Below are 27289 nucleotides of genomic sequence, written 5' to 3'. Positions count from 1 at the left end.
AGCCTCTATAAGAACCAGGAGTGGGGTGGCTAGGGGCCTGGGGTATAGTGTGGAAAAGGATAAAGTGATGGCAAAAGACTGACCGGGGTCTAGGACAGGGATGCATAATTCCTGGCCTTCCAGCTACAGTTGGGGTATACAGCTTTCCCCACTCCTGGGCCAAGAGAATCTTGAGTGCTGCAAGTTGGCAGTGTTTGTCAAACTTGGGTCCTGAGCTGTTGTTGGACTACAACTCACTCTACAAGAGCAGATGTCGGTCTAATCCTTTATTAAGGCCTTGCCCAGTTCAAGAAGGTGCTCAGTTGCAACAACTGGAAGACCAATTCATTCCTTCAGCCTGGTGTGACACTGGAGAACAGTCAGGGCTCGACAAAGAGTGACAGTCGTCATTTAGTTCGCCTTGCGTTTCCTTCCGCCTGATGGCATTTTGTACACAGGCAAGGGCAGAGACAGTGTCCCCAGTTTGTGTTCATCCAATCCAGAGAGGCTTCTGCTTTTGGAGATCTTCAGCCTCATTGCCTTGGCAATGTCGAGTATCCTGACAGGAGAAAATAAAAGATGCATGTAAAGAGACCGATTTACTCATATTTGTGTTCCACCACCTTCACATTGTTAGCCTTGTCTCTAAGGCCAAACACCCAGCATCAGAAAGAAGGGGTAACTTATCCTTCCCTGCTTCTGGTGCAACGGGACACTGTGACGGAAGCCAGAGTGCACGGAAACGCCGTTTACCTTCCCACCGGAGTGGTACCTATTTATCTACTTGCACTTTGACATGCTTTCGAACTGCTAGGTTGGCAGGAGCTGGGACAGAGAAATGGGAGCTCACTCCATCGCGTGGATTCAAACCACCGACCTTCTGATCGACAAGCCCAAGAAGCTCAGTGGCTTAGACCGCAGAGCCACCCGCATCTTTGTAAGCTGTTCTGAGACACTTTTGGCTGAAAACTCTGATAAAAAAAATCTTCAAATTTTAAAAAAATCCCCATATCTGGATCAGAAGATAATAGGCCTTGAGACCAACACTGAAGTCAATAGTGGGGTGTGGAAAGAGAGTCTTTTTAAGGTTCTCCAGGAAGCACTGGAGGTGCTACAGAAGCCATGAAGGACTCGCATGAGTACAGTCAAGGTTAATCTCACCTGGAATCCCGCATTTTCAGGTCCCGCTGTAACACTGTCAGGTCCGTTTGGAAGTTGTTAATATGCAGAGCCAGCGCTATGGCATAGGCCGTAATCTTCACTTTCATGGAAGCAGAAACTTGATTCTGTAGCCTAAGACACCAAAAGAGGAGAGGGTGAATCAGGGCAGTGTACACCTTACAGGCCAAACCACAATCAGAAAGAACAAAACGGAAGTCCTTCACCATAAAAAAACTTAAATTCCGGAATCATTTCCCCCATTTTGCATAAATGTTCAGCAATTTTTACTCCTTTACTTCGTTTGCTCTAAGCTTTGTCCTGAAGTGTGAAATCTTGGCCCACATGCAGGCCTGAGTAAATCATGGCTTGGGAGAAAGTGGTGCTTGTTAGCAGGGTGGTATTTTAAGATAAGCAGCAAGTTACCCTTTGTACAAACCAGAGCAAGGTATATCTGATGATTCACAGCATTCGTCAGGTGCAGAATTTAGCTTCTGGAGTACTTCCTTCCTTTCCTTTTTTCTAAAAAAGCAAGACCCAGACTCCGAAGGATGCAGCCAATGTGTGGCGAGATCTCTGAAGCCAGGAGGGTATGCTTAAGATTTCCACAGGTCAGGGAGTTGAGCTTCTACACCCTGCAGATCATTTACTCTCCACGACTAACAGAAGCACACTAAATAGATACATGTTTGCCTTTTGCCAGCTTCATCACGGTTCACCAGCTACAGCCGTTCCTAGACAGAGATAGCCCATGCATTGGAAACCTTTGAGGCTGGACTACTGTATTGAGCTGTATGTGGGGCTGCCCTTGGGTCTGGTTCAGAAACTCCAGCTGCTGCAGACACCTAGCCGAGAACACATGGCACCATTATTTTTTTAAAAAAACCTGTACTTGCTGTCCATCTACTACAGAGCCAGGTTTAAAGTCCTGCTATTGATTTACAAAGCCCAGAGCAACTTGAGTCCAGGGTACCTCAGATATTGCCTGAACCCTTATATTCTAGCTCAGTCGCAGAGATCACCTGTAGGAACATTGCTGGGTGTTCCCCGAGTTGGCGAGGCTCGTCAGACAACAAGGAATTTAGGAATAAATACCCCACCACCACCGAAATATATTGCTGTATACAGCTGAAATGCACTGGGAAGGAAGAACACACAAACACTCTCTCCTGGAAAGAGCTGTTTGGTCCTTGTTGTGTTAGGGTACTGCAAAACCCCGGCTTAGCGAGTGACCAAAGCCTAGCCAGTTCAAATTAAGATCAACAAGTTTTGATAGACAATACAAGGTGAAAGATTTATACGATCTGAAGAGAAACCAGAATGGGAAACTGTTTTAACTGCTATAACAAGGGTGTCTCTGGATCTTAAATTGAGGCTCATACAACAACAAAAAAGTATTTAGAATATACTGGACCCCATTACGTTTGTTTAAAAAAGGGCTATCTAAGGTATCTAAGCGGGTGGCGCTGTGGTCTAAACCACTGAGCCTCTTGGGCTTGCCGATCAGGTCAGCGGTTCGAATCCCCGTGACGGGGTGAGCTCCTGTTGCTCAGTCCCTGCTCCTGCCAACTCAGCAGTTTGAAAGCACGTCAAAGAGCAAGTAGATAAATGAGTACCGCTCCAGCGGGAAGGTAAATGACATTTCCGTGCATTGCTCTGGTTTTGCCAGATGCGGCTTAGTCATGCTGGCCACATGACCCGGAAAAACTGTCTGCGGACAAATGTCAGCTCCCTTGGCCAGTAAAGCAAGATGAGCGCTGCAACCCGAGAGTCGTTCATGACTGGACTGAACTGTCAGGGGTCCTTTACCTTTCAGGTATCTAACTGTTGGTGATGCAATAGGGATAATGCTTCTCAAAAACTTATGTTTTTCCATTGTTTTATATTGAAAGGTTTCTGGCAGAAGGTAACTGAAACCATCAACAGAACTGTACAGAACAACCTTACATTTAAAGAGCAACATATCCATAATATGCCCAGCACATGGAACCTTACAAAAGGACAATATGAGTGGACTGTCTGTGCCCTTACCACAGCAAAAAGGCTGATACTGATTAATTGGAAAAATAAAAATATGGCTCCCTTCTACGATAGAATTGAAGATTTATACAAACTCGCAACATATGAACAACTTGCATATAAATGCTGACTTGCCATGGACAAATTCAATGATATTTGAAATCCATTCTTACAAATGGATTTCAAATTAAGATCTGGTACAACAACCACCTTGTAAAATATACAATTTTGGGTTCCTCCCCTCCCCCCTTTGTTTTACCTTCTACACGGGTTCTGTTTCTCTTTCTCTTTTTTTGTTTGCGACTCACCATGTTTGGTGCACATCCAGTTGTGCACTTTTTGAACTTTCAATAAATATGTTAATTTTTTAAAAAAGAAAAATTATATTTTTTTAAAAAAAAATTTTGATAGATGTAAGAGCAAAGTAGTATGTTTTACCTGCCGTTGCCAAAGGATAGTGCTGTAAAGGTTTTCACAAGTTGGTTGCTGACAATATGTGGACAATCGGGTCCCAGTGCAACTAGAACAAGAAGCATTGTAAAGTTAGTTCACCCCCCAAAAAACCCACTTTATCTGGATATATGGCAAATATATTGTATATACAAATACTGTAAGGTACAACCCGGCAGTGCTCACTGCAGAGTTGAGCATGCACATCAAAATGACAGAATAAGCTGTTGGGCATACAACACAACATCCAGAAAAATCTCAACTTCCATTTAAAAAAAGCAAGACATTCGTCCTTCCAGCTGAAAGTATAAATCTGAAAACAGAAGCCAGAGGAGAGCTCTGTAGGTTCATGGCATGGTTGCCCCTCCCCTTGATTAGCAGATTAAACAAGCTTAACTTGCATAAAACTCATGCAGGTTGCAAAAATTCCCACCCTCCCAAGTTTCCAGAAAGATCAGCTGGGTCTCCTCAAGAGCAGAAGCTCAACCTCTCTACATCTGCGTGTTGTCCACATGCTTCCAAGACCTGCTCAAATATATCTGCTTAAATCTTTGCACCACAGAACGTCCTGTAGGCTTAAATTACTTTTGAAATCCACAGTTACCTTTATGTTGTGAAACGCTGTGGACATATTGCAGTCAACGTGAACTGGTCACCAGCCATTGCGCTTATTTGCCAGATATTGTATGTGCACAAGTGAACAGCAAAAATCAGATTTTGTATACTGCATAGCTGATACAGTGGTACCTCGGTTTTTGAACAGCTTAGTTCACGAACAACTTGGAATTTGAACGCTACAAATCCGGAAGTAGATGTTCCGATTTGCAAACTTTGCCTCGGAAGCGGAATGTGCTCTGTTTTGAGTCCTGAGCTTCCGTCTTTACTGTTGCAATGCTAATTTGCGTCCCCCCATTGCAATTGAAATGGGACGCTGGTGGCGCTGTGGGTTAAACCACAGAGCCTAGGACTTGCCGATCAGAAGGTCGGCGGTTTGAATCCCCGCAATGGGGTGAGCTCCCATTGCTCAGTCCCTGCTCCTGCCAACCTAGCAGTTCGAAAGCACATCAAAGTGCAGAAAGGTAAATGGAGTTTCCGTGCGCTGCTCTGGTTCGCCAGAAGCGGCTTAGTCATGCTGGCCACATGACCCGGAAGCTGTACGCCGGCTCCCTCAGCCAGTAAAGCGAGATGAGTGCCGCAACCTCAGAGTCGGCCACGACTGGACCTAATGGTCAGGGGTCCCTTTAACTTTACCTATTGCAATTGAAGGCTTCCCTTTCGTCTTTACTGTTGCACTGCTAAATTGCGTCCCCCCCATTGTAATTGCAGTGCCCCCCCATTGTAATTGCGTCCCCCCCATTGTAATTGCAGTGTTCTGAGGTGATATTTGGAGCTTATATTTGGCACTTTTGTTTTTGCTATTTATTTTGCATTCTTGTTTTTGAGGCTTTTTTTGGTTAATTTGTTTTTGTGACTGTGCGCGCTGATTGGGGAGGTGGGGAGAAGCATCCCGGCAGAGCTCCGCAGCCCAGCTGATTTGAGGAGAGATCGTGTGCTGGCTTGTGGGGGAGAGAGAGCTGCCCACCCACCCACCCCAGCCCCTCGGGGGAAGTTGGATATGCCTGATCTACAATACTGTTTTATTTATTTTATAGTACAGTATATTTGCTTACATCTTATGGATCAATGGCCTTGTTAGATAGCAAAATTCATGTTAAATTGCTGCTTTAGGGGTTGTTTTTAAAAGTCTGAAACGGATTAATTAGTTTTGCATTACTTTCTATGGGAAAGCGCACCTTGGTTTTGGAACGCTTTGGTTTTGGAACGGACTTCCGGAACGGATTAAGTTTGAGAACCAAGGTACCACTGTATAAGTAGCTGCCAAACATGTAAAAAGAGCATGCGATACGTGACGGCAAAGAGATTTTTTTACACTGCCCATGGCACCTCTGCAGATGAGGTGTGGTTCTCAATGAATCAAAAGCCAAGTGGGTTAAAAGGAATACAGGTGACATGAATCGATTATCTTTCAGGTAAGTAAGAGGTGCAAGGAGGGAAATCTTACGTTTCTTTTTAACTACCCTTTGCGAGCTCAGCTTGACAAGACAATCCAAATACCAAAGACATCGAGCCTTGTGATCACGCCTCTTCTCATCCAGAGGCATGGCCTTAAGTTCATCCAGGACAAAGGAGCAGTATCTAGGGAAGACAGAAGAGGCTGTCATTAGGCCAATATGCATCTGAAACAGAAGTAGCTTCTCTGGCTACTGCAAATTAACAGAATTCTGTGCGATTTGAAAGCAAGCGTAGTCTTACATCAACAGAAGCTGCCCTGTTAAAACGAAGATATTGGGTTGCGACCAGTGTTAGTCCTTTTCAGAGTAGATCCATTGAAAGAAATGAACTTCTTCTTATTCATTTCAATGAGTATACTCCGATTAGAATTTACTTTGGACATCATTTACTGTTCTGTGAAACCTACTGTTGCTTGTTTATGCCCTGGCACCCTCTATAATTAGGACTAAGGAACACGGATTTAAGAAGCTGGGTGGATATCCAGCTCATTGTACCCCTCTAATCATGCCGGCCTGTATAGCGTTCCTCATCCTGCTATGCCTCTCAGCTCCCACCAGGCTATTCCCAATTCCTTTTTCTTTTCTTGCCTTTCAAGAAAGCTTGGTTTATTACAGAAAATAGGAGAGACAAAATATATTAAAATGCTGCTTTAGACAGCAAAGTTACAGACTAAGCAGGTAGCAAATTACTGTTAGGATATTTCCGTTCCACCTTAAAAGGGAGCAGGATGCTTGTGTCACAGCCTGCGTATTTCCTGTTCACAGGATGTTTCTGTTGTGTCTTTGCTTTCGTTTCTCTCTCTGTGCCTGAGACATTGAAGCAGGCAGTCATGTTTTCTTTGTTCTGACCAACACTGAATAAAGTTGTAAATAATGCTCTCCTGCGTGCATCTTTCGCTGTGCGAATTCTGCTGATAGAGCATGCATCAGCTCTGGAATGTGTCAAGCTATTTCTGGAGCTCGTGTCGCTAATTGAATGATACTGCGTGTCTACGGGAGGTCGATGGATCGCAACGGAGACGACGTGGGGTCATGATGGACTCTGTCTCCCTGGCAGTATCCCAACAATTACAATACATAACACACGTTGATTAAATAGTAAAAGATTCCCTAACTATTCTGAAAGCCTACAGTAGCATGGCATGACAATTTCGCCATAAACCCACACTTAGAGGAGGAGAAAAGGAAAGTATACCTGTCCCCGTCTCTCTCTCTCTCTCTCTCTCTCTCTCTCTCTCTGTGTGTGTGTAATTTTTATTAAATTCTGTTTTACAATTTAGAATAATCATTTCAACAACCTTAAAACGTCAATGACTTCCTTCTTCTCTTTCCACTGTTCATTTTGCATATCATAAATCCCTGCATATTTAACATAAACTAAACCATTCAGTATTCCAACCATCAAAACTTATCTACCCTGTTGAATTTATCTTAATTCTGCCAGTGTTTTCAGCTGTACACAGTTTTCACCCATATATTCAGTAAACATTTTCCAGGTTTCTTTAAATGTATGTTCTTGTTTTCTTATTCTATATGTTAAGACTGCAAGCTGCACATATTCTGTCAACTTAAGCTGCAACTCTTCTTTGGTTAGCGCAAACGGTTTCCTCAGTAAAACGTTAAGACTGCCCATACCTTTTCTCTTCTGCCATTTTGAGGATTTCTTCTGAGGTTACATTCATGAAAGCTGCAGCAGGAGCCTGAAGCGCCTCGTACTCAGCAGGTGGAATAACTAGAGCCTTTTTCAGAAAAACAACAACAACACAGCTAGCTTCTGATGACTTCCTAAGGTAAAGGTAAAGGGACCCCTGACCATTCGGTCCAGTTGTGGATGACTCTGGGGTTGCGGCGCTCATCTCGCTTTATTGGCCGAGGGAGCCGACGTACAGCTTCCGGATCATGTGGCCAGCATGACTAAGCCGCTTCTGGCGAACCAGAGCACCGCACGGAAACGCCGTTTACCTTCCCGCCGGAGCGGTACCTATTTATCTACTTGCACCGGTGTGCTTTCGAACTGCTAGGTTGGCAGGAGCAGGGACCTAGCAACGGGAGCTCACCCCGTCGCAGGGATTCAAACCGCCGACCTTCTGATCGGCAAGTCCTAGGGTCTGTAAGGTTTAACCCACAGCGCCACCCGCGATGACCTCCAAATGCTAACTGAGGTTTAGCTCCCAGAGGCAGCCCTACCATGAGGCAAAGTGACGTGAGGTGGGACACCATTAAGAATGGCAGCCAGCCCATCAGGACTGCACCACCCCCATTCATTTCAGCTAGGCACATGTAGGAGAACTTTCTAATTAGTGGGGAAAGACAAAACGTCTTTCGCCAGATCTATTTAGCCTATGAGGGAGGGATGCTCTCTACTGTACCAATGAAAAATGCTTTCTAAGTATTCTATTACAGTTGTACCTTGGTTCTTGAACGCCTTGGCGCTCAGATGTTCTGGCTCCCAAACGCCACAAACCCGGAAGTCAGTGTTCCGGTTTGCGAACATTTTTTGGAAGTCGAACGTCTGTTTCGGCTGTCGGCATTTTTTCTGGGGTGAATCAGGCAGTCAGAAGCCGTGCCTTGGTTTGCCAACGTTTTGGAAGTCAAACGGACTTCCGGAACAGATTCCGTTCGCCAACCAAGGTACGACTGTACCAATCCAGTGTATTTTCTTTTAATTGTTGGATGATCCTGTGTACACTGAGGCAGCCTTTGGCTATGTGCAGTAAAACTGACTGACTGTATAGCAAAGTAGATTATAGCACAACCATGAGTGAACTCCAGTATATTTCTGATTTTGAGCTAATGTCTCAGGGTCATTTATTTTTACCAGAATCTAGCCCTCATCCCTCAAAGAACCAGTTTCAGCTATAGCATCACTTCAAGATTTATGAAAAGACAGAGCAATCTAGCCAGGTACGGGGATACTCAACAGTCTCTCACACAATAAATCTATATATTGGGGGGGGGGGGTCACTTCGCTATCCAATCACTGTCATCAGCCATGATTATGGAACAGTGAAATCTGGGGCAGATCGATTTTATGTAAGCTGAGAGAACCTTCAACCTGCCAGACCAAGGCAGGATTCCTCCAAGGATACCATTTAGGTAAGGAGAAAAATGCTTCCTTTCTTACAATGGTTAAGCTTATTTGTGATCAGACTTCACGAGTGCCCAAATCTCTAGCCTACACATTAGTTCAATGCTACCATCGTACTATTTCCCACTAAAACTGAGCTTCTGAAATCCCCAACACATTAGTCCGCTCTTTCTTATCACGCCCATAGAGATCCAACTTGTAAGTCTAACAGGCTAATGAGCCATCTGTGGTTGAACTAGGAATACTCCCGGCCACACACACTTTCTCTTCTCCTGCCCCGTGACACTGAAGCCTATTCCTTTACATTAAGGTTGGGTTCTGCCCACATTGCAACGCAAGCTTATAAAGGATACTGTCCTCGAGCCTGTAGACATCCTCTGGTCTGCCAGCATCTTCGTGGCATGGGGGAAGAACGAGAGAGACATCGGCCTTATCACCCTCTGCCGCATCGCTGACCAAAGCTATGAAGGCAAACGGAATGTTATCCCGAGAAGCAGGGAGAATATGCAACACCGAAATGCAATAGCATTTCATTCCAAGAAAAACGTTGGAATGAAATCTTATGGCTTTAGTTGAAATGTTATAAGGAGTTAAGCATAAATAAGCATTATAGTATTAATGGAAAATAAGGGTAAAAATAAGTTAAGATATTTATACGACAGAAAATAGAGAAAGATGGAAAGGAATTGCTGAAACAATTAATAGAAGTGGAATACAAAAAGGGAGGTGAGAGGAGGTCGATGAAACAAGGGTATGAAAGATAAGACTACTGAAATGCTACAATGTATGTTTTTAAATTGTTTTTGTTTTGTTTTGTTTAGGTTAATGTTGTGTTTTGTAATGTTTATATATTGTATTGTATTGTTTTTTCCTTTTCTTGTTGTTTTTTGTTTTTCCCCCCTTTTTGTCTTTTTTTCTCTTTTCTTTTTGTAAGTTTTAAAAGTAATAAATATTATTTTTTTAAAAAAAAATTGCAATAGCTGCAACAGCCACTGTGGTCTGCCAATGCATTGGCTCCCAACTAATGTGAATGCACAGTGAGCATGTAACCTGTAGTTCTGGTAACCATGAGCAATTTGGGTATGAGTGGTTGATTGGGCAGGGTATAAATAAAATAAAATAAAAATAATAATTATGATGATGATGATGATGATGTGTGGAGGAGTCCCTGGTCCTGAATGGGGAATGGGGTAACTGTGCCACTGAAAGACCAGGTGCGCAGCCTGGGAGACATTTTGGACTCACAGCTGTCCATGAAGGTGCAGGTCAATTCTGTGTCCAGGGCAGCTTTCTACTAGCTCCATCTGGTAGGCAGGCAGACTGTCTTGCCAGAGTGGTGCATGCTCTGGTTATCTCCCGCTTGGACTACTGCAATGTGCTCTACGTGGGGCTACCTTTGAAGGTGACCCAGTAACTGCAATTAATCCAGAATGTGGCAGCTAGTCTGGTGACTGGGAGTGGCTGTTGAGACCATATAACACCGGTCCTGAAAGACCTACACTGGCTCCCAGTATGTTTCTGAGCACAATTCAAAGTATTGGTGCTGACCTTTAAAGCCCTAAATGGCCTCAGCCCAGTATATCTGAAGGAATGTCTCCACCCCAATCATTCTGCCCAAACGCTGAGGTCCAGCGCCGAGGGCCTTCTTGTGGTTCCCTCACTGTGAAATGCCCTCTCATCAGATGTCAGGTAGTTGCTTATCTCCTTGACTTTTAGAAGACATCCAAAGGCAACCCTGTTTAGGGAAGTTTTTAATGTTTGATGCTTTGTTGTGTTGTTAATATTCTGTTGGGAGCTGCCCAGTGTGGCTGAGGAAACCCAGCCAGATGGGTGGGGGTATAAATAAATTATTATTATTATTATTATTATTATTATTATTATTATTATTTGCATGGGTGGTGAAAGAGATGCTATGAAAGTGGTTGTGTGAACAGTGTTTATGCTGCCTAATAATTTCCTTTGATTTTTGTCATATAGTTATGGATACGGTTAATACAGATTTGGTTTTTTCTTAACGTAAATAATCAGAACTGCGTTGACTGTATTATCTGGGTGCTTCGACTATGCACTCTGTTTTTTTCTTCTTGTAATCCATGTCTGTTAATAGATCAAATATATAAGTTCAGAGACCGAAATGGACTCTGGGAAATCTATTAAGACAGGCTTGGTGCTCCAATGTTTCTTCTCCAAAGCTGTCGTTAGGTAAAGGTAAAGGTACCCCTGACCATACGGGCCAGTCTTGACAGACTCTGGGGTTGTGCGCCCATCTCACTTAAGAGGCCAGGGGCCAGCGCTGTCCAGAGACACTTCCGGGTCACGTGGCCAGCGTGACATCGCTGCTCTGGCGAGCCAGAGCCGCACACGGAAACGCTGTTTACCTTCCCGCTGGTAAGCGGTCCCTATTTATCTACTTGCACCCGGAGGTGCTTTCGAACTGCTAGGTTGGCAGGCGCTGGGACCGAGCAGCGGGAGCGCACCCTGCCGCAGGGATTCGAACCGCCGACCTTTCGATCGGCAAGTCCTAGGCGCTGAGGCTTTAACCCACAGCGCCACCTGCGTCCCAAAGCTGTCGTTACTTACCAGCAACTCCCTTTGTCTCTATAATGTCTTCTGCCGCTTTGGTTACAGCTTTGTTCAACACCTCCTTGCCAACTTCATTCATCCTCCGAGAATTCAGGGCTCTTCTCTGCTTGTTGGTTCCAAAGGCTTCAATGCACATATCTATCTGCAAATGCATAATCGAGAAATTGCTGCACCAACACCACAAGTCTATTCTCACTGGAATAAGTCACAAAGCAACCTCACTTTGGGGGCAGCTAATAAGGTGCTAATAATAAGTTTCGTATTTCAAACCTATTTAAGGCATTGGAATTATGAGACGGCAACCAGGGAGTTAAATTATTCCAAATTATCTGGCAAACACTGTTTAAACAAAACATAGCCATTCTCTTCCCAGTTACAGCTGGGTCATCTTTTTAGATTCAGCAACATAAAAACAGCTTGTTATGTAGTGATTTCTAGAAACATTGCTGAAGCAATAATCCACGGCAAAACAAACCATTAAACTATGAGCAGACGTATACTATTGCCAGAGATTCTATTGAGATTCTATTGCTAGAATCAAAAACTGTGAAATTAATGGCAAACACTCCAGGAAGACCCTGTGTGAGGGCAAAAGTAGGAATGAGAGGTCATTCACATACTTTTATAGGAACCCATGAGTCTATCTGGTAAAGGTAAAGGACTGCTGGACGATTACGTCCAGTCAAAGGTGACTATAGGGTTGTGACACTCATCTCGCTTTCAGGCCAAGGGAGGTGGCATTTGTCCACAAACAACTTTGTAACTCGTACCTTCTCTCGATAGGATTTAGTCAAATATTCTGACAGGTCATCATCAGCTACACCATCTGTTAAAAGAAAAGAGACGGAGAACAATTTAGCAAAATCAGGACCGACAGCCCTCAAAGTCAGTCTGGCCATGATCCCCACCAAAGGGAATTTGAATCATGGGGAAATGAAAGCATCTACATTACAATACCATGAAGCACAATGAAGCTGTTGTTACAGGTCCTCTCATCGAAATGGCTTTCCTGTAGGATCTCTTTGCGCTGCCAATCAGAGGTCAGTGAGGTCACCATGTTCTCTTTGGCCAATAAGGGGTTCTAAAGTGCTGTCCAAGAACCAACTTAAACTTTCAGAAAAAAAGCACGTACGTAACCAGGATTAGGAAGTGCATGTTTTAATATCCTCCCAAATCATAGAATTGTAGAGTTGGCAGGTACAGTGAGGGGGGAAAGTATTTGATCCTCTGCTAAATGTGCCCGTTTGCCCTCTGACGAAGAATTGACCAGTCCATAATTTTAATGGTAGGTTTACTGTAGCTGTGAGAGACAGAATAACAACAGGGAAAACCCCCAGAAACCCAGAAGACAAAAGTCAGAGATTGATGCGCATTATAATGAGTGAAATAAGTATTTGATCCCCTATCAACCAGCCAGATGCCAGGCTACCTGGTATCTTCACTGTATGTAACGAGCTGAGATTAGAAGCACCTGCTGTCTTACCTATAATCCCAGCTCGTTACAGTACTTGTACATGACACCTGTCGACAGAAGCAATCAATCCAGCAGATTCCAAAGTAGCCACCATGACCAAGACCCCTGTAATGCAGGAATCTCAACTAAAGCATCCGTGACAGATGGCCACCCAAACTCTGCTTCAATACCTCCAAAGAAGGAGAGTCCACCACCTCTCGTAGGAATCTGCTTCACAGTCAAACAGCTCTTACAGTCATAAAGTTTTTCCTGATGTTTAGGCGGAATCTCCTTTCTTGTAACTTGAAGCCATTGGTTTGGGTGCCAGGCCCCACCCTGAGCAAGAGACGACGGGCTTTCTCTATCTCCCCTGTGACAACCCTTTAAATATTTGAAGATGGCTATCCTATCTCCTCTCAGTTTTCTCTTCTCCAGGCTAAAAATACCCAACTCCTTCAACCGTTCCTCATAAGGCTTGGTTTCCAGACCCTTGATCACCTTGGTTGCCTTCCTATTCCCACGTTCCAGCTTTATCCTTCTTAAAATTGTAGCGCGCAGAATATTAGCTTGTCTGGGAAACCAGCCTAGAACCCTTTGTCTCTCACATACTTGCATTTCTCAGGCAGGGAATGTTTGATGTGGAAGGTCCATGTGATTGACTTGCCACCTGCATTCATGTGTTGGCAGGTTCTCAGCAAGCTTCCAGAAGACCAAAACAAGTCATTCCAATCTTCCAAGCAGTGGGCAGGAAGAAGATACCATGAAGCAACAACTGCTTCTCACATGGCTTGATGCATCTGTGTGAGTGTAATCCATATTTGACCATAGAAACCCATCTCAATACCAAGAGGGCAGGAGTGAGGGAACAGCAGTGTATCTGGGTTTCATTTAAACCAAAAAGAAATACACCAAATCTTGCCTTCTAGCCTGAAACTGCAGGTAATGGCTCCTCATAGGCTGCACACTCCTCTTTAGGGCTGAGCTACATTGTCAGCAGTCACATGTGACATGCCTCTGGCTATTGCTTCACAGTACAGTGGTACCTCGGGTTAAGTACTTAATTCGTTCCGGAGGTCCGTACTTAACCTGAAACTGTTCTTTTATTTTTATTTTTATTTTTTTTATTAAAATTTTTATTACATTTTCAGTTTACAGAAAAGAAAAAGAAGGACAAACCAGAAAAAAGAAAGAAAGAAAAACAATCCAACTTTCAAAATACATTTTTAAGTTACTAACTGGACTTCCCCACATCTCCCTCACCCTGCGTTCTTTACAATAAACATATCAGCAAATTATTACCTTGTTTCGTATCTTATTTATATCTTTCAGAGTGTTTTACTTCTAAATTTAAAGTACCTTTTGTCAAATATTTATACCTTAAGATAATACATAAAATAACTTTAAATTTCAACTTTTTCTTACTTATAACTTAACTTTCTATTTTCCTAATCTAATTGCAGGAGCTAAAATTTCCAAGTCATGCAGATTCTTAACATTCATACAACTTATAATGTTTTTGTAAATAGTCCTTAAATTTCTTCCGGTCCTCTTCCATTGTCTCTTCTCCCAGATCTCGGATTCTGCCAGTCATTTCAGCCAGTTCCATATAGTCCATCAACTGCGTCTGCCACTCTTCCAGCGTGGGAAGGTCTTGTATCTTCCAATATTTTGCAGTGAGTATTCTTGCTGCTGTAGTTGCATACATAAAAAAAGTTCTATCCTTCTTTAACACCTTTTGGTCCACAATGCCCAGGAGGAAGGCCTCTGGTTTCTTAGGGAAGGTGTACCTAAACACCTTTTTTAACTCATTATAGATCATTTCCCAGAAGGCCTTCACTTTTGGACAAGTCCACCAAAGATGAAAGAATGTCCCTTCAGCCTCCTTACATTTCCAACATTTATTATCAGACCGATGATATATTTTTGCAAGTTTGACTGGGGTCATGTACCACCTATATATCATTTTCATAATATTTTCCTTCAGGGCATTACATGCCGTGAATTTCATTCCAGTGGTCCATAACCTTTCCCAGTCTTCTAACATAATGTTGTACCCAATATCCTGAGCCCATTTTATCATGGCTGATTTGACTATCTCATCCTGGGTGTTCCATTTAAGCAGCAAGTTATACATTCTCGAAAGCGCCTTGGTCTTAGGTTCTAACAGTTCTGTCTCTAATTTCGATTTTTCCACCTGGAATCCTATTTTTTTGTCTGACTTAAAAACCTCTTGAATTTGAGCATAATGAAACCAGTCTTGCACCCTATTCTTTAATTTTTCAAAGCTCTGCAGCCTCCAATTATCTCCAATTTTTTCTATTATTTCCCAGTATTTCGGCCATCCGGCCTCCATATTGGGTTTTTTTCGAACCTTGGCCTCCGCTGGTGATAACCACCTCGGGGTCTTACCTTCCAATAAGTCTTTGTATTTTGTCCAGACCATAAATATAGCTTTCCTGACAATATGGTTTTTAAACATTTTATGAACCTTTACCTTATCGTACCACAAATATGCATGCCATCCAAAAACATTATTATACCCTTCCAGATCTAGGACGTCAGTGTTCTCAAGGAGTAACCAAACTTTCATCCAGCAGAAAGCCGCAGCTTCATAATATAACCTTAAATCTGGCAGGGCAAACCCCCCTCTCTCTTTTGCATCCGTTAATATTTTAAATTTTATTCGGGGCTTTTTGCCCTGCCAGACAAACCTAGAAATATCTTTCTGCCACTTCCCAAAACACTCCACTCTGTCCACGATCTGTAGGGTCTGAAACAAAAATAACATCTTCGGCAATACATTCATCTTTATAGCTGCAATTCGACCCAACAAGGAAAGTTTCAATCTTGACCAGATCTCTAAATCTTTCTTAATTTCTGACCAGCATTTTTCATAATTATCTTTAAATAGATTCAAATTTTTGGCAGACAAGTTTACCCCTAGGTATTTTACCTTTTTAACAACATTTAACTCTGTCTCTTTCTGAAACCCATCTATTTCCAAAGGTGTCAGATTTTTCTCCAAAACCTTGGTTTTTTGCTTGTTCAGTTTGAACCCCGCTACCCGACCAAATTCATAAATTAATTCTAACACTCTCTTCGTACTAGATTCTGGCTCCTGTAGTGTTAAAACCAAATCATCTGCAAAAGCTTTCAATTTAAATTGTTTCACTCCGACCTGTATTCCTTGTACCAACCGGTCTTCCCTAATCATGTTCAAAAGCACCTCCAGAACAGAAATAAATAACAGAGGGGATAGGGGGCAACCTTGTTGTGTTCCTTTTTCAATTTTAAATTCTTCTGTCACCACATTGTTTACTATCAGTTTAGCTTTCTGCTCTGAATAAATTGCCTCTATTCCATTTTCAAACCCCCGTCCCACTCCCATCCCTTCCAAATTTTTCTTCATAAACCTCCAAGAAATGTTATCAAAGGCCTTCTCCGCATCAACAAAAATTAACACTGATTTTGTATTAATGTTGGTTTGCAAAAGTTCCAAAATATCAATAATATTCCTAGTATTATCAGACAAATGTCTTCCTGGGAGAAAGCCTGCCTGGTCCTTGTGAATTACTTCATTTAATACTTTTTTAAATCTACTTGCCAAAATATCTGCAAAAAATTTGTAATCCACATTTAGGAGTGAGATGGGACGGTAGTTCTTAAGTTGAGTCTTTTCAGTTTCCACTTTAGGGATCAATGTGATGAAGGCTTCTTTCCACGATTCCGGTGCCTTCTTCCCCTCCAAAATCTGATTGCATACCTCCATTAATGGTTGTATCAAATAATCTTTCAATATCTTATAATACTTGGAGGTAAGCCCATCCGGACCTGGAGATTTGCCTAGTTGCATATTCTGGATGGCACCCTCTATTTCTTGTTGTGTTATTTTATGATTCAGGATTGTTCTCTTTTCCTGGGCAAGTTTTGGTAAACCATTTGTTTTCAAAAATTGGTCTATCTCCTCCTCTTGTGGCCCTTGAATATAGAGCTTTTTGAAATATCTCTGGAAACACTTCCTAATTTCTTCGGGTATCTGGATATCTTTCCCTTCAATCTCTAGATTGGTGACTGTATTCAATTTTTGTCTCTTTTTCAATTGCCATGCTAATAGTTTCCCACACTTGTTAGCTGATTCAAATGATCTTTGTTTCATTTGTTTAATTTTCCACTCAACTTCTTGATTTATCAATTTCGCGTACTGTGCTTGGTAAAATTTAATTTCTCTCAAGATCTCCTTCGATTTTGGCTTAGATCTCAACTTTTTCTCTCCATCTCTTATCTTCTCTAAAATCTTATCTTTTTTCCCATTCCAGATTCTTTTCTTTATCATGTTCTGTTGTATCAGAAACCCTCTCATAACTGCTTTGCTTGCATCCCAGATTGTTCTCCTTTCCACCGTAGTATTCAAATTTATTTCAAAATAATCTTTCAAGGTTTTTTGGGCCTTCTTCACAATCTCCTGATCTCTTAATAGGGTGTCATTCATTTTCCATCTAAAGGAGCCGATTGGAGTAAGTCTTAATTCCATTTTCATAGCGTTATGGTCGGAGCAAGTTTTTGGGCAGATTTCCACTTTTCTAATCATAGGTGCCAGCCTTCTAGTTGTCCATATTTGGTCTATTCTTGTCCATGACAGATGAGCCTCAGAAAAGAAAGTTCCTTCTCTACCTAAGGGATTCTTAGTCCTCCAAATATTGATTAAGTCCATATTGTCAGTTAGTTCAAAAAAAGTTTTGGGTAGTCTGCCATCTTTTGTTAGACTTAGGTCTTGTGACTTATCCATATTTGTAGAGACCACTCTGTTCATATCTCCCATCATAATTTATGAGAGCCAGTGTGGTGTAGTGGTTAAGAGCGGTAGTCTTGTAATCTGGGGAACCAGGTTCGAGTCTCCGCTCCTCCACATGCAGCTGCTGGGTGACCTTGGGCTAGTCACACTTCTTTGAAGTCTCTCAGCCCCACTCATCTCACAGTGTGTTTGTTGTGGGGGAGGAAGGGAAAGGAGAATGTTAGCCGCTTTGAGACTCCTGAAGGGGAGTGAAAGGCGGGATATCAAATCCAAACTCTTCTTCTTCTTCTTCCATAATGATGTTGGTGTAGTCCAAATAGTCCAGGATTGTCTCATGCAGTTTCCTATAAAATTCTGATTTCCCCTCGTTCGGTGCATAAATTCCTAATAGCAAAAATTTTTCTCCTTGGGCCTGTATTTTAATAGCCAAAACTCTTCCTTGCTCATCTTTGAATAAAAATTTTGGTGACAGGCTCTCCTTTGCATAAATCACCACTCCTCTTTTCTTTACTTTATCCGATGAGATGAATTCTTGGCCTAATCTTTTATTAATCAAAACTTTTCTATGGAGCCTGGTCACATGTGTTTCCTGCAAGCAGATGATGTCCAATTGTTCTTTTTTCAATATATGAAAAATTCTTCTTCTTTTCTCTGGGGAATTTCCGCCATTTATATTCCAACTAAGAAGCTGCAGAGACATCCTGGGTCAATCTATTGGTCCTGTGGTGACGTCCCTTTCTTTTGGTCCTCTGGTCCCGAGGGTGTAGGTGCCAGTATAGGTGTAAGCGGTGGCGGTGGCCAGGCTCCTGTTGTCCCTTTCTGTAGATCCTCTTCGTGGTCGTTCAAGAACTTTTGTTGGTCTTCTGCTGTTCTAATTTTAACTTTCTTTCCTTTGAAATTAAAAGATAGTCCTTGAGGAAACTCCCACCTATAAGGAATTGAGTTGCCTCTCAGTAATTTTGCAAGTTCTATATACGTCGCTCTAAGATCCAAAAGCTGTTTTGGTATGTCTCTGTAAATTTCAGCTCTGCTGCCGTGGATGTCAAGTGATTTTCCAAAATGAAAGCCTAATATTTTATCTCTCTCTTGCTTAGATCTTAAAATGATCAAACAGTCTCTGGGTTTATCCCTCCTCGTCACTCTTCCCAATCTGAAAGCAGTCACAATTTTAAAATCCTTATCCTCTTCAATACCCCAGAACTTTGAAAATTCTAATGTCAGATAACCAATCAGATCTTCCTGTTCAAGTTCTGGAATAGCTCTAAGTCTAAGATTGCTTTCCCGATTTCTCAGTTCAGTCATCGACCAGTAGGCCTGCTGTTCACTAATCTGTTTATGCAACGGCTTCACCTCCACCTTTAATGCCTCAACTTTCAAGTTGGCTTCCTCTGCTTTTTGTTTGGCTTCCTCAGCCAGTTTGTGATTCTCTGCTGTTGCTTCTTGAAGATTCCCAATTGCTTGTGTGTGTTGAGCCACCTGGTCAGTCAATTTATTTATTGAGGATGTGGCTTGATCAATTTTAGTCGAATGTTCGTCCGCCTTTTTATTTAGAATTGCCAGTTGTTCTAGGATCTGATTTAAAACTTTTTCAGATCCTCCTGAAGCCATATCCCCTGTAGATGTCTGCTCAACAGCCCCTTTTTGTATTTCTAGAACAGCTGGGACAGATGATCTACGTGGTTGGGAAGTCAAAGTTGTTTGTACCAATTGTTTTGCCTTTATTTTAGCCAGCCTTGTTTTCCCTGCGTCACTCATTCCAATCCCGTCTGTGTATCAAGGTCAGACTGTATGTGTTCCCATGAGAGAGACAGTTCCAAAGTATAAACAACCAGGCAGCAGAGAATCAAAACAAAATGTAGTTCCCAGAGAATTATAAATCCAAAGTCCTCTAGGGGGAGTAATAAAGTTCAACCGAAAGAAAGAGGTTTTTCCTTCTTTACAGTCCCAATAATCCAAAGAAGAAACAACTGAAGTTCTAAAAGGTCTTTTAGTTTCTTTTTAGCATTAAGCTTTTCCCAACTTAATACAAAGTCTCAGAGAGGGTGCAAGAAACAGTTTCCCTATTTCTTCTATGGTGTAACGTTTACATGCAACACTTTCAACCTTAAAAACAATATCAGCAGTTTGGCAGTTTGACAGTTCTTCTTTACCTTGGCAGCCCACAGATTTGGTTTCTTCAATTATTTATAAATCCCAAAGGAAGAAGGAAGATCCAGTCAGAAAATCAGCATAGATACTCCGAAATTGTCTCTTTTAATCCCTGCCAAAAGTTCAATAGTCTGCACGATAATCCAATCTTTTTTATAGTTCTTTCAAAGCGCTTCCCGCTTGTCATACTTTGCTTTGATCTCTTTAGCACGGTCGGGAAACAGACTTCCTGGTTACGTTTCCCGTTTTCAGCCAAATTAAATACTTTAGTCCCAATAATTTTTAAGTCCCCTTACTCACGGGTTGTAGTTGCAAATCTGATGTTCCAAGAAGAAAGGTCGGCGCTCATCAGCAGCAGCCGCGCGGCTTTGCTTCCCGCAGAAAGAGCGATGAACTCACAGCGCCGCTCCCCCTTTCACGTTCCGGAGCCCCTTACGGGGTTCCTTCTCCGTTTCTGGGGGGGCTTCTGGCGCCCGCCGAGTCCCACGGCCACGAGCTCACTCTGCCCGTGGTTTTTCTTGATGGGTCGCCGCTATGCCGCAGCGAACGACCCTTTTCTGCGGAGCCCCTCTTCAGAGCACAAAGAGGACCGCCATTGCTGTTTCGCGCCGCCTCCGGAAGTCCCTAACCTGAAACTGTTCTTAACCTGAAGCACCACTTTAGCTAATGGGGCTCCTGCTGCTACCACACCGCCGGAGCCCAATTTCTGTTCTCATCCTGAAGCAAAGTTCTTAACCTGAAGCACTATTTCTGTAACGGAGTCTGTAACCTGAAGCGTATATAACCTGAAGTACCACTGTACTGAAGGGAGGGGGAAATCACATACTTGAATGTCTCTTCATATTAAAGGAATCCTGCACACAGAAAAGTCGCATATGAGGGAGATGTATTCCTTACTAGCCTTTCTCCCTGACAGGCTAGGTTTTTATTTTTAACACGCAACAGCGTTCAAGCCATAACAATCTGGCAAGGAGTGTGTCATACAGTTGGGGTGATGATGCAGCTTACTTCTTAGAAAGCCCCAAGTTTTTCTTTGAGAACCACAATCAAAATGCAACCTAGACAACATTCAGTTAATTACCTGACTCTGTGTTAGTACAGGCCACCAGGAATATAAGCAGTGCCCCTCAAATCCACTATAAATATGAAGAAGCATATTTTACCCACCTGAAATCAATGGCTGCATGTTGAATAACTCTGCATTATAGACTTCCATTTGTCCGGAGTTCTTGTCTAATACACCAACAAAGTATCTAATGGAAGAGATAATATTTAATCTCAAAAGCTAGCTGGCTGTACTATTTTTTCCTAGTTTAGTAATAGCTAGCACACTGCATAGGGAGGACATCTTTTGTTTTCTACAGCAATTGTAGCCGTTAGCCAGACTTATTATTTTAGCAGTTTTTGTGTCTATGTAAGAATAGTATTTCTTACTTGAAATCACTGTACTGTAAGCCTCCTTAGGACCTGTTTCTGTGGCAAATGGCTGGCTAAAATTATTATTTGGTTCTTCCCATTCCTTGGCTGCCTCTTAGAATGACTACAGCTTTACTTACTTTCATCTTCCTCCCTGTCCCTGCTCCCTTTTGTATTGCAACCATTACATTAAAAGCCATTATTTTGAACTGTGAACCACCTTCAATCAATGCATTGGCAGAAAGACAGCATATAAATGTTGCAGACAGAATAATGAAACAGGCAATTAGCCAATAAACAAACCAACCCACAAGAAGCAATAAAGGAAACTATTGAATAATAATCTAAAGTGGTGCCTAAACTTGCAAGGCTTTTTAAATTTGTCACTTCCACTGGTTATTTTCCAAGGGGCTGGGAACTATAAATATAAGCATCATTATGGTATTATGCTCTAAGACATGCACAGTTGTCTGATTTTATAGTCTATGGTGTCTGTAGTTTATGAAACAGAGCACATATTTGTCTTTGTGACTCAAAACACTCCATTTAAATGTTTAGAAACAAGGATTGCTATCTTGAACCAATTCATACTTACAATCTCAAACATTTACAACCAGCATTGTGCTGACAGTCTAAAGAAAGCAAACATACTGCTATACTCATGCATTTTAGACAGCTTCACAAATTATACCTGCATGGAGTCCTGCTTTTCATAGCTCCTGTGCTAAAGTTATTTCCTACATAAGAGAGTCTTTCTGTTTCCGCATTCTAAACAGGAAGGAAGAAAAGAAAGAGTGAGTTCTGGGTGCAGGTTTTCTAGGTGAAAGCAGATTTCCACACTGGCTTAAATACTCCTGGAAGTTCCAATTTTTTTCACCTGAGAATGGGGATTTGCTAACCTCAAGACCCAAATAAACGATAACACACGTAATCAAACACAGTAATCAAACACACAATTTTCTCCTATTTCACCTTTCCTTCCAGCTAGAGGCTTACTGAGTCCAGTCAGAAGACGACTAGATGGAAAGATACACAACTTTTGTTGCCCCGACATTGTAAAGCGGAGCCAGCTGTTCTCCCTCCTTGAGCCAGGTTGTACCCATAGGCTGCCAATCCCTGACTCTTAGCCAACGTAATAAATAAGTTTTTTAAAAGAAAACTTTAAATTTTTGACAAAAATAGCATTGGCAAGGGAACTGCCAGTACTTGGCACCACCGATGCCATGGGCCCTTTCTTAGGCAGCCACTTTCCCTGCAAAAAACAATCACAGGTTCTGTTATTTTCCTGTGGGTTTTAGATTTTGTAAGCCTTGCTCCAAAGGTAGCAGCATTATCCATTTACGATGGGGTGGAAGGTTCGCAGGCTGTGAAGGACTTGCTCACAAATTTATTGACAGCTGCACAAATTATGATAGCTAGGAAGTGGAAGGGGCAAGCAGAATATAAAATGGAAGAATGGTATAAAGAGGTGTGGGATATAGCTATTAACGATAAATTAACATGTGCCATTAAGGTAAGATGGGGAAGATGCAGGAGGAATGATTTTGAGAAGATATGGAGGGTGTAGAACAGTTAAAATGGAAAGGGGTCAAACCATCGCAAGAGGTGTTGAAATTGTGGGAGGGTGGGGTGCACATTTTTATTCTTATTCATTTATTCCTTCTACCACACTCTCAAAATCTGCTCCAAAACCTTGAAGGATTTTCTGCAGCAGATTAATAATAATAATAATAATAATATCTTTATTGTCATTGTCCCCTCTCAGGGACAACGAAAATTACTTGGCTGCTCCATCCACCCAGGTAGGGCACTCCACACAAAATCAGAACAACTATAAAAACACTAATTAAAACAATACAATATAATACAGCAAGGAAGATTAGATGACTTTCAAAGTCCAGGTTTCCCATTCAGGGCAGAGATCGCTCTGGGGAAGAAGCTGTTCTTGAGACGGCTCGTTCTTGTCTTCATCGTCCTGTATCTCCGTCCCTCGAAGAGACAGTGACCAGGATGCGATGGATCTTTTACTATGTCCAGTGCCTTCCTATGGCACCTTGTGGCATAGATCTGCTCTAAGGTGGAGAGTGGGCAGCCAACAATGCTCTCTGCTGCCTTAACAACTCTGCACAACCCCATCCTGTCCTGGGTAGTACAGCTTCCGTACCACACACATAAGCCATAAGTGAGCACGCTCTCAATGGCACAGTGATAGAAGGCAAGCAGCAGAGGTACAGTGCTGCAGCAGAGAAAAGAGGAAGCGGAAGTCCCATCACATCCACTGACAATTGCCCTGAGAATTGCATTTTCCCAATGAGGGAACGTTGACATGGGTGAGCTGGAAAAATCTGTCAAAAACAAGATTTTTTGAAATTGCAACTTGTCCCATTAACCCTTTGTTCTTGGGGGAGAAAATGTACCTCCTGAACCTGTCTTTTCTATACAACTATTAAGATTTGCAGGCTCATGTATTATCACTATGTTCAAACAAACAAATAACACAGTAATGGCAATATGTGTGCGCACATGAATCAATTCCTTTTAACACATCTTAAGATGTGGCCTACATCAGCACAGCTGTGGTTTTTAAAAAGTATTATGAAGTCGTGTTTCAGGATCTCAGATCTCACCCTGGGCAGAATTCCCATATTCCTATCACTGGAATATAACAGAAATGTTATGGTTGAGGCCTTTCCCAGCGGCCAAAGAGATTATTACAAAGAAAGCCTCATGAGAAAACCACCGGAGCCCTACATAAACCTCTGAAAGCTTAAAGGAAAAACAGAATGTACGTAATAAAACTAATACTACAAACAAACAAACAAACACATATACAGTTCCACAGAAACATAAAACAGAACCTGTATTACAGGAATGTCACTTACCAACATTCGTTTATTTTTCTTTTTGGGGTTATGGGTGTCTTTGTTTCTGTACAAGGTAAAATTCATATTTTCCGAACTCTTCAACTTCCCATTTGTAAACTGAACTGTAAGCAAATAGTGAGAACCAATGAGTCTAAAGAGAAAGGGTGGGGAAGAAACACAGTAATAATAATATAAGAGGTAAAAAGATAAAGGACTCCTGGATGGTTAAATCCAACAAAGGTGACTGTGGGGTGTGCGCTCAACTTGCTTTTCAGGCCGAGGGAGCCAGCGTTTGTCCACAGACAGCTTTCCAGGTCATGTGGCCAGCAGGACTAAACTGCTTCTGGCACAACGGGGCACCATGACAGAAGCCAGAGTGCATGGAAACACTGTTTACCTTCCTGCCACAGTGATACCTAGTTATCTACTTGGACTGGTGTGCTTTCGAACTGCTATGTTGGCAGGAGCTGGGACAGAGCAACAGGAGCTCACACTGTCGTATGGATTTGAACCAACAACCTTCTGATTGGCAAGCCCAAGAGGCTCCATGATTTAGACCACAGCACCACCAGCAATAATATTATATAAAAGGACAACACAACACAAGATTTGGCATTCTTATACCTATTGAAAGAAGAGGGCTTGAAGAGGCTTAATTTTATTTTTAACTGTGTCCAACATCGAAGGTCATGCCGCAACGCCAAACCACACTCGAGGAACATCTTCGTAACCTTCCTGCCCAATGCTAACGCAACCCTTGATGGCGCTTCTTGGTCCTAATCCTTTCAATCGGTTTTCCATCTCCATTTTCACGTGCCCAGGAGGGAAGCTCAGCTGCCGGCTGCCCTAGGGGCGCCGAGAGTCGAGCAAATGCACGCCAGATCTCTTGCACGCTGCCAAGCTACGCATTCCCACGTGGAGCAGAGGAAGGTGGAAAAGTTATCATTGCGCAGTTGGAAGGAGAAGAGGGTACAAGAGCATTGCCTTCGGCTTCTCCCTCCTTCTCCCCGGCCTTACCGAGCGGAGCGCGCTGTTCCTCCTGGGGATCCCCCCGGTAGCACCACCTAGCCTCGGCTGCCATGGCAAAACACGCAAGAACTCCCGGGTCTCCCGGTTGATTTTCCTCCAGCGTCCAGGAAGAGGAGGAGTGATCTGACTCGAGGTTCTTCCGCCTGTGCTGCTCACTTAAGCCTCTCTCGCCACCTGCAGACGGGAAAGAGCCACTGAACTGGCAAGAGATTGACTCCAGATCCCTTCCCAAAGGAGATCGCGTTCACGTGTAGTTCCCGTCTTAGCCCATCTCGAGGATCCAGGACTCCATTCTGAGATCTTCCGTCCAGTCTTCTTTGCTCGATTCCCAGGACATCATTGTTTCTGGAGAAGATTGGCTTTTAAAAAGAGCAAACTGCCTTATGGATACAAAAGCTGGCTTGTTTGGGGGTACCCTTTGCAGCTTCTCATAACTAGCTGAAGAAAAAATAAGTTAAAGTGTATAAATCTGCATAATTTCTTATAGGTTGCCTTGCGGCATTCAGCTTTTCTGCGTGGATTTTTAAACATCTCTAGTCCTGATTATATAAAGACCATTTTATAAGTTGCTTTTAAAGCCAGACCAAGGAAAAGACCAAAAAACCACTTGAAGCAAAACAGTTATAATTTACCAAGGAATTAAAAACATATATATTCATCCACAGGGAAAACTAAAAATTATTTGTTTTTTAACAGCTGCATGGGTATCATAAATAAGCAGATGACACCCAGCTCTCTCTTTTAGTCCCAGCTTCCGATCCCAAGGAGGAAGCACAGGTTCTTGAAAAAGTGTCTTTTGGATGGATGGGCAAGCTAAAATTTAATCAAGGCATGACAGGAGCACCGTTAGTTGCAGGTTTTAGTACTGGTGATCCTGGATTGAGCCTGATCTGAACGGAACTGCAGTCACTTTTAAATAAACGAAGTCTGGAAGATTTCTTGGACTCAGACGTGCCAATGGATGGCCACAAGTGTTTTACCAACTCCATCTTGCACACAGGAGCCAACTCCTTGAGGCCTTTGCCCCCCCCCCTTGAATATTTATTTGAGGGGGCCAGGTCCCCCAAAGTCGATAGGCAATATCATTCAAATAGTGTCCATGCACCGCAACATGTGATCGATTATGCAGGAGGGCGGGGATTTACCTGCCCCCCCCCCGCATTTTATCGAAGTTGGCACCCCGGGTCTTGCATGTCAATAGCTCGCTTTCCTGGAGAAATTTGACCTGATCTCCGCCAGTCCTGTTTCTGTCATCTCCAGGATTGCTTACAGTAATGCGCTTTACAAGGATCTACTCTTGAAGACGGAAGTTAAAACCGATCTGGAATGCAGCTGCGGAGATTCTTGACAGGAGCTGTAAATTGGGTTTAAGTTGAGTTTTATTATGAATTATATTATCTTCGCAAGCTAGCTTGTATACCGTGTTTAAAAAAGCAGGGTATAAATAACCCAAGTTGTGGCAGAATATACTCAATTTTTTGATACTTTTAAAATTAATTTTCAATTACAATCCAATAATAGCCTCATTATAACAATACAAAATTATAATACAATTACTAATACCAATCATAGAATATACTCAATATAACAGGCACAGATACCCAGCTGTTTATAGTGTTAATTTTGAAGTTTGTGGACGCGCAACAGCCGCCAAATTATAAAGCGAGTCAAACGGGGACGCGCAAGAGCCAAATCTTTCTCTACTTCGCACTGAAGTGAAGTGTCTGCGTCCTGTCCAATCATCGAGCCGTTTGTTGGGGGAATCCCGCCCCCCTCCTCGCATGCTCCCAATCCGTTTTCGCAACCAGCCCGAACGCACACCCCATTGGCCGAAGCCCAAGCATGGGTAGCAGCTAGCCGTTGCGACGGTTCGGCCGTTCAACGGGTTCTGGGTTGCCGTCTGAGGGAGCGACGTCACTTCCGCCCGGAATCCGCTGAGGCGGGGGGGGGGGAAGAGAGAAAAGCGCAGCCATTCGGCGAAGGCGGAGACTCGGCAGACGGCTGAGCCCGCCCCTCTCCCGCCTCTGAGGAGCGGAAGGAAGGACGAGCGGGCAGCGCCAGAGCCGAGAACAAGGGGCGCCCCTCCCTCCCGGAGATACGGGGGCTCGGGACGGGAGGGGACCGTCGCCGTCGACGCCGCCCTTCCCTCCCCCCCGCCCAGGTGAGAGAGGCCGCGAGAGCAGGAGGGAAAACGGCCGTTGGGCGCGCGCGCCCCCGCGTGCTGCGCCCTGATTGGGC

General features: G+C 43.0%; 1 protein-coding gene across 2 annotated transcripts; it reads right to left on the bottom strand.

Annotated features, from left to right (window-relative positions):
* Positions 1–251: 251 nt before the first annotated feature.
* On the bottom strand, positions 252–26976 carry POLR1E (RNA polymerase I subunit E). 2 transcript variants are annotated; one of them, XM_079959589.1, is made up of 13 exons: positions 26873–26976; positions 25040–25225; positions 24041–24144; positions 21850–21926; positions 20910–20995; positions 12120–12175; positions 11347–11491; positions 9120–9227; positions 7314–7410; positions 5669–5802; positions 3595–3676; positions 1141–1272; positions 252–538 (listed from the first exon to the last, which is right to left on the bottom strand). In XM_079959589.1, the coding sequence occupies exons 2-13, from the start codon at positions 25101–25103 to the stop codon at positions 391–393; spliced, it is 1233 nt and encodes a 410-aa protein (XP_079815715.1). In that variant the 5' UTR covers positions 25104–25225; positions 26873–26976; the 3' UTR covers positions 252–390. The 2 variants fall into 2 exon arrangements, with proteins under 2 accessions (XP_079815715.1, XP_079815714.1); XM_079959588.1 differs by lacking the exon at positions 26873–26976 and adding an exon at positions 26615–26636.
* Positions 26977–27289: the final 313 nt, after the last annotated feature.

This window comes from Podarcis cretensis, assembly GCF_951804945.1.
Source record: "Podarcis cretensis genome assembly, chromosome: 17".
NCBI classification, from domain to species: domain Eukaryota; kingdom Metazoa; phylum Chordata; class Lepidosauria; order Squamata; family Lacertidae; genus Podarcis; species Podarcis cretensis.
This window is presented reverse-complemented; position numbering and strand designations above follow the sequence as displayed.

Bases quoted from the DNA above. Each gene is read 5' to 3' on its own strand.
- POLR1E (XM_079959588.1), bottom strand. The intron at 20,996-21,849 runs GTATAATTTGTG...CTCTTCCATTAG, and splicing joins AAAAGCAGGACTCCATGCAG to ATACTTTGTTGGTGTATTAG. The intron at 11,492-12,119 runs GTACGAGTTACA...ATGCATTTGCAG, and splicing joins CTAAATCCTATCGAGAGAAG to ATAGATATGTGCATTGAAGC.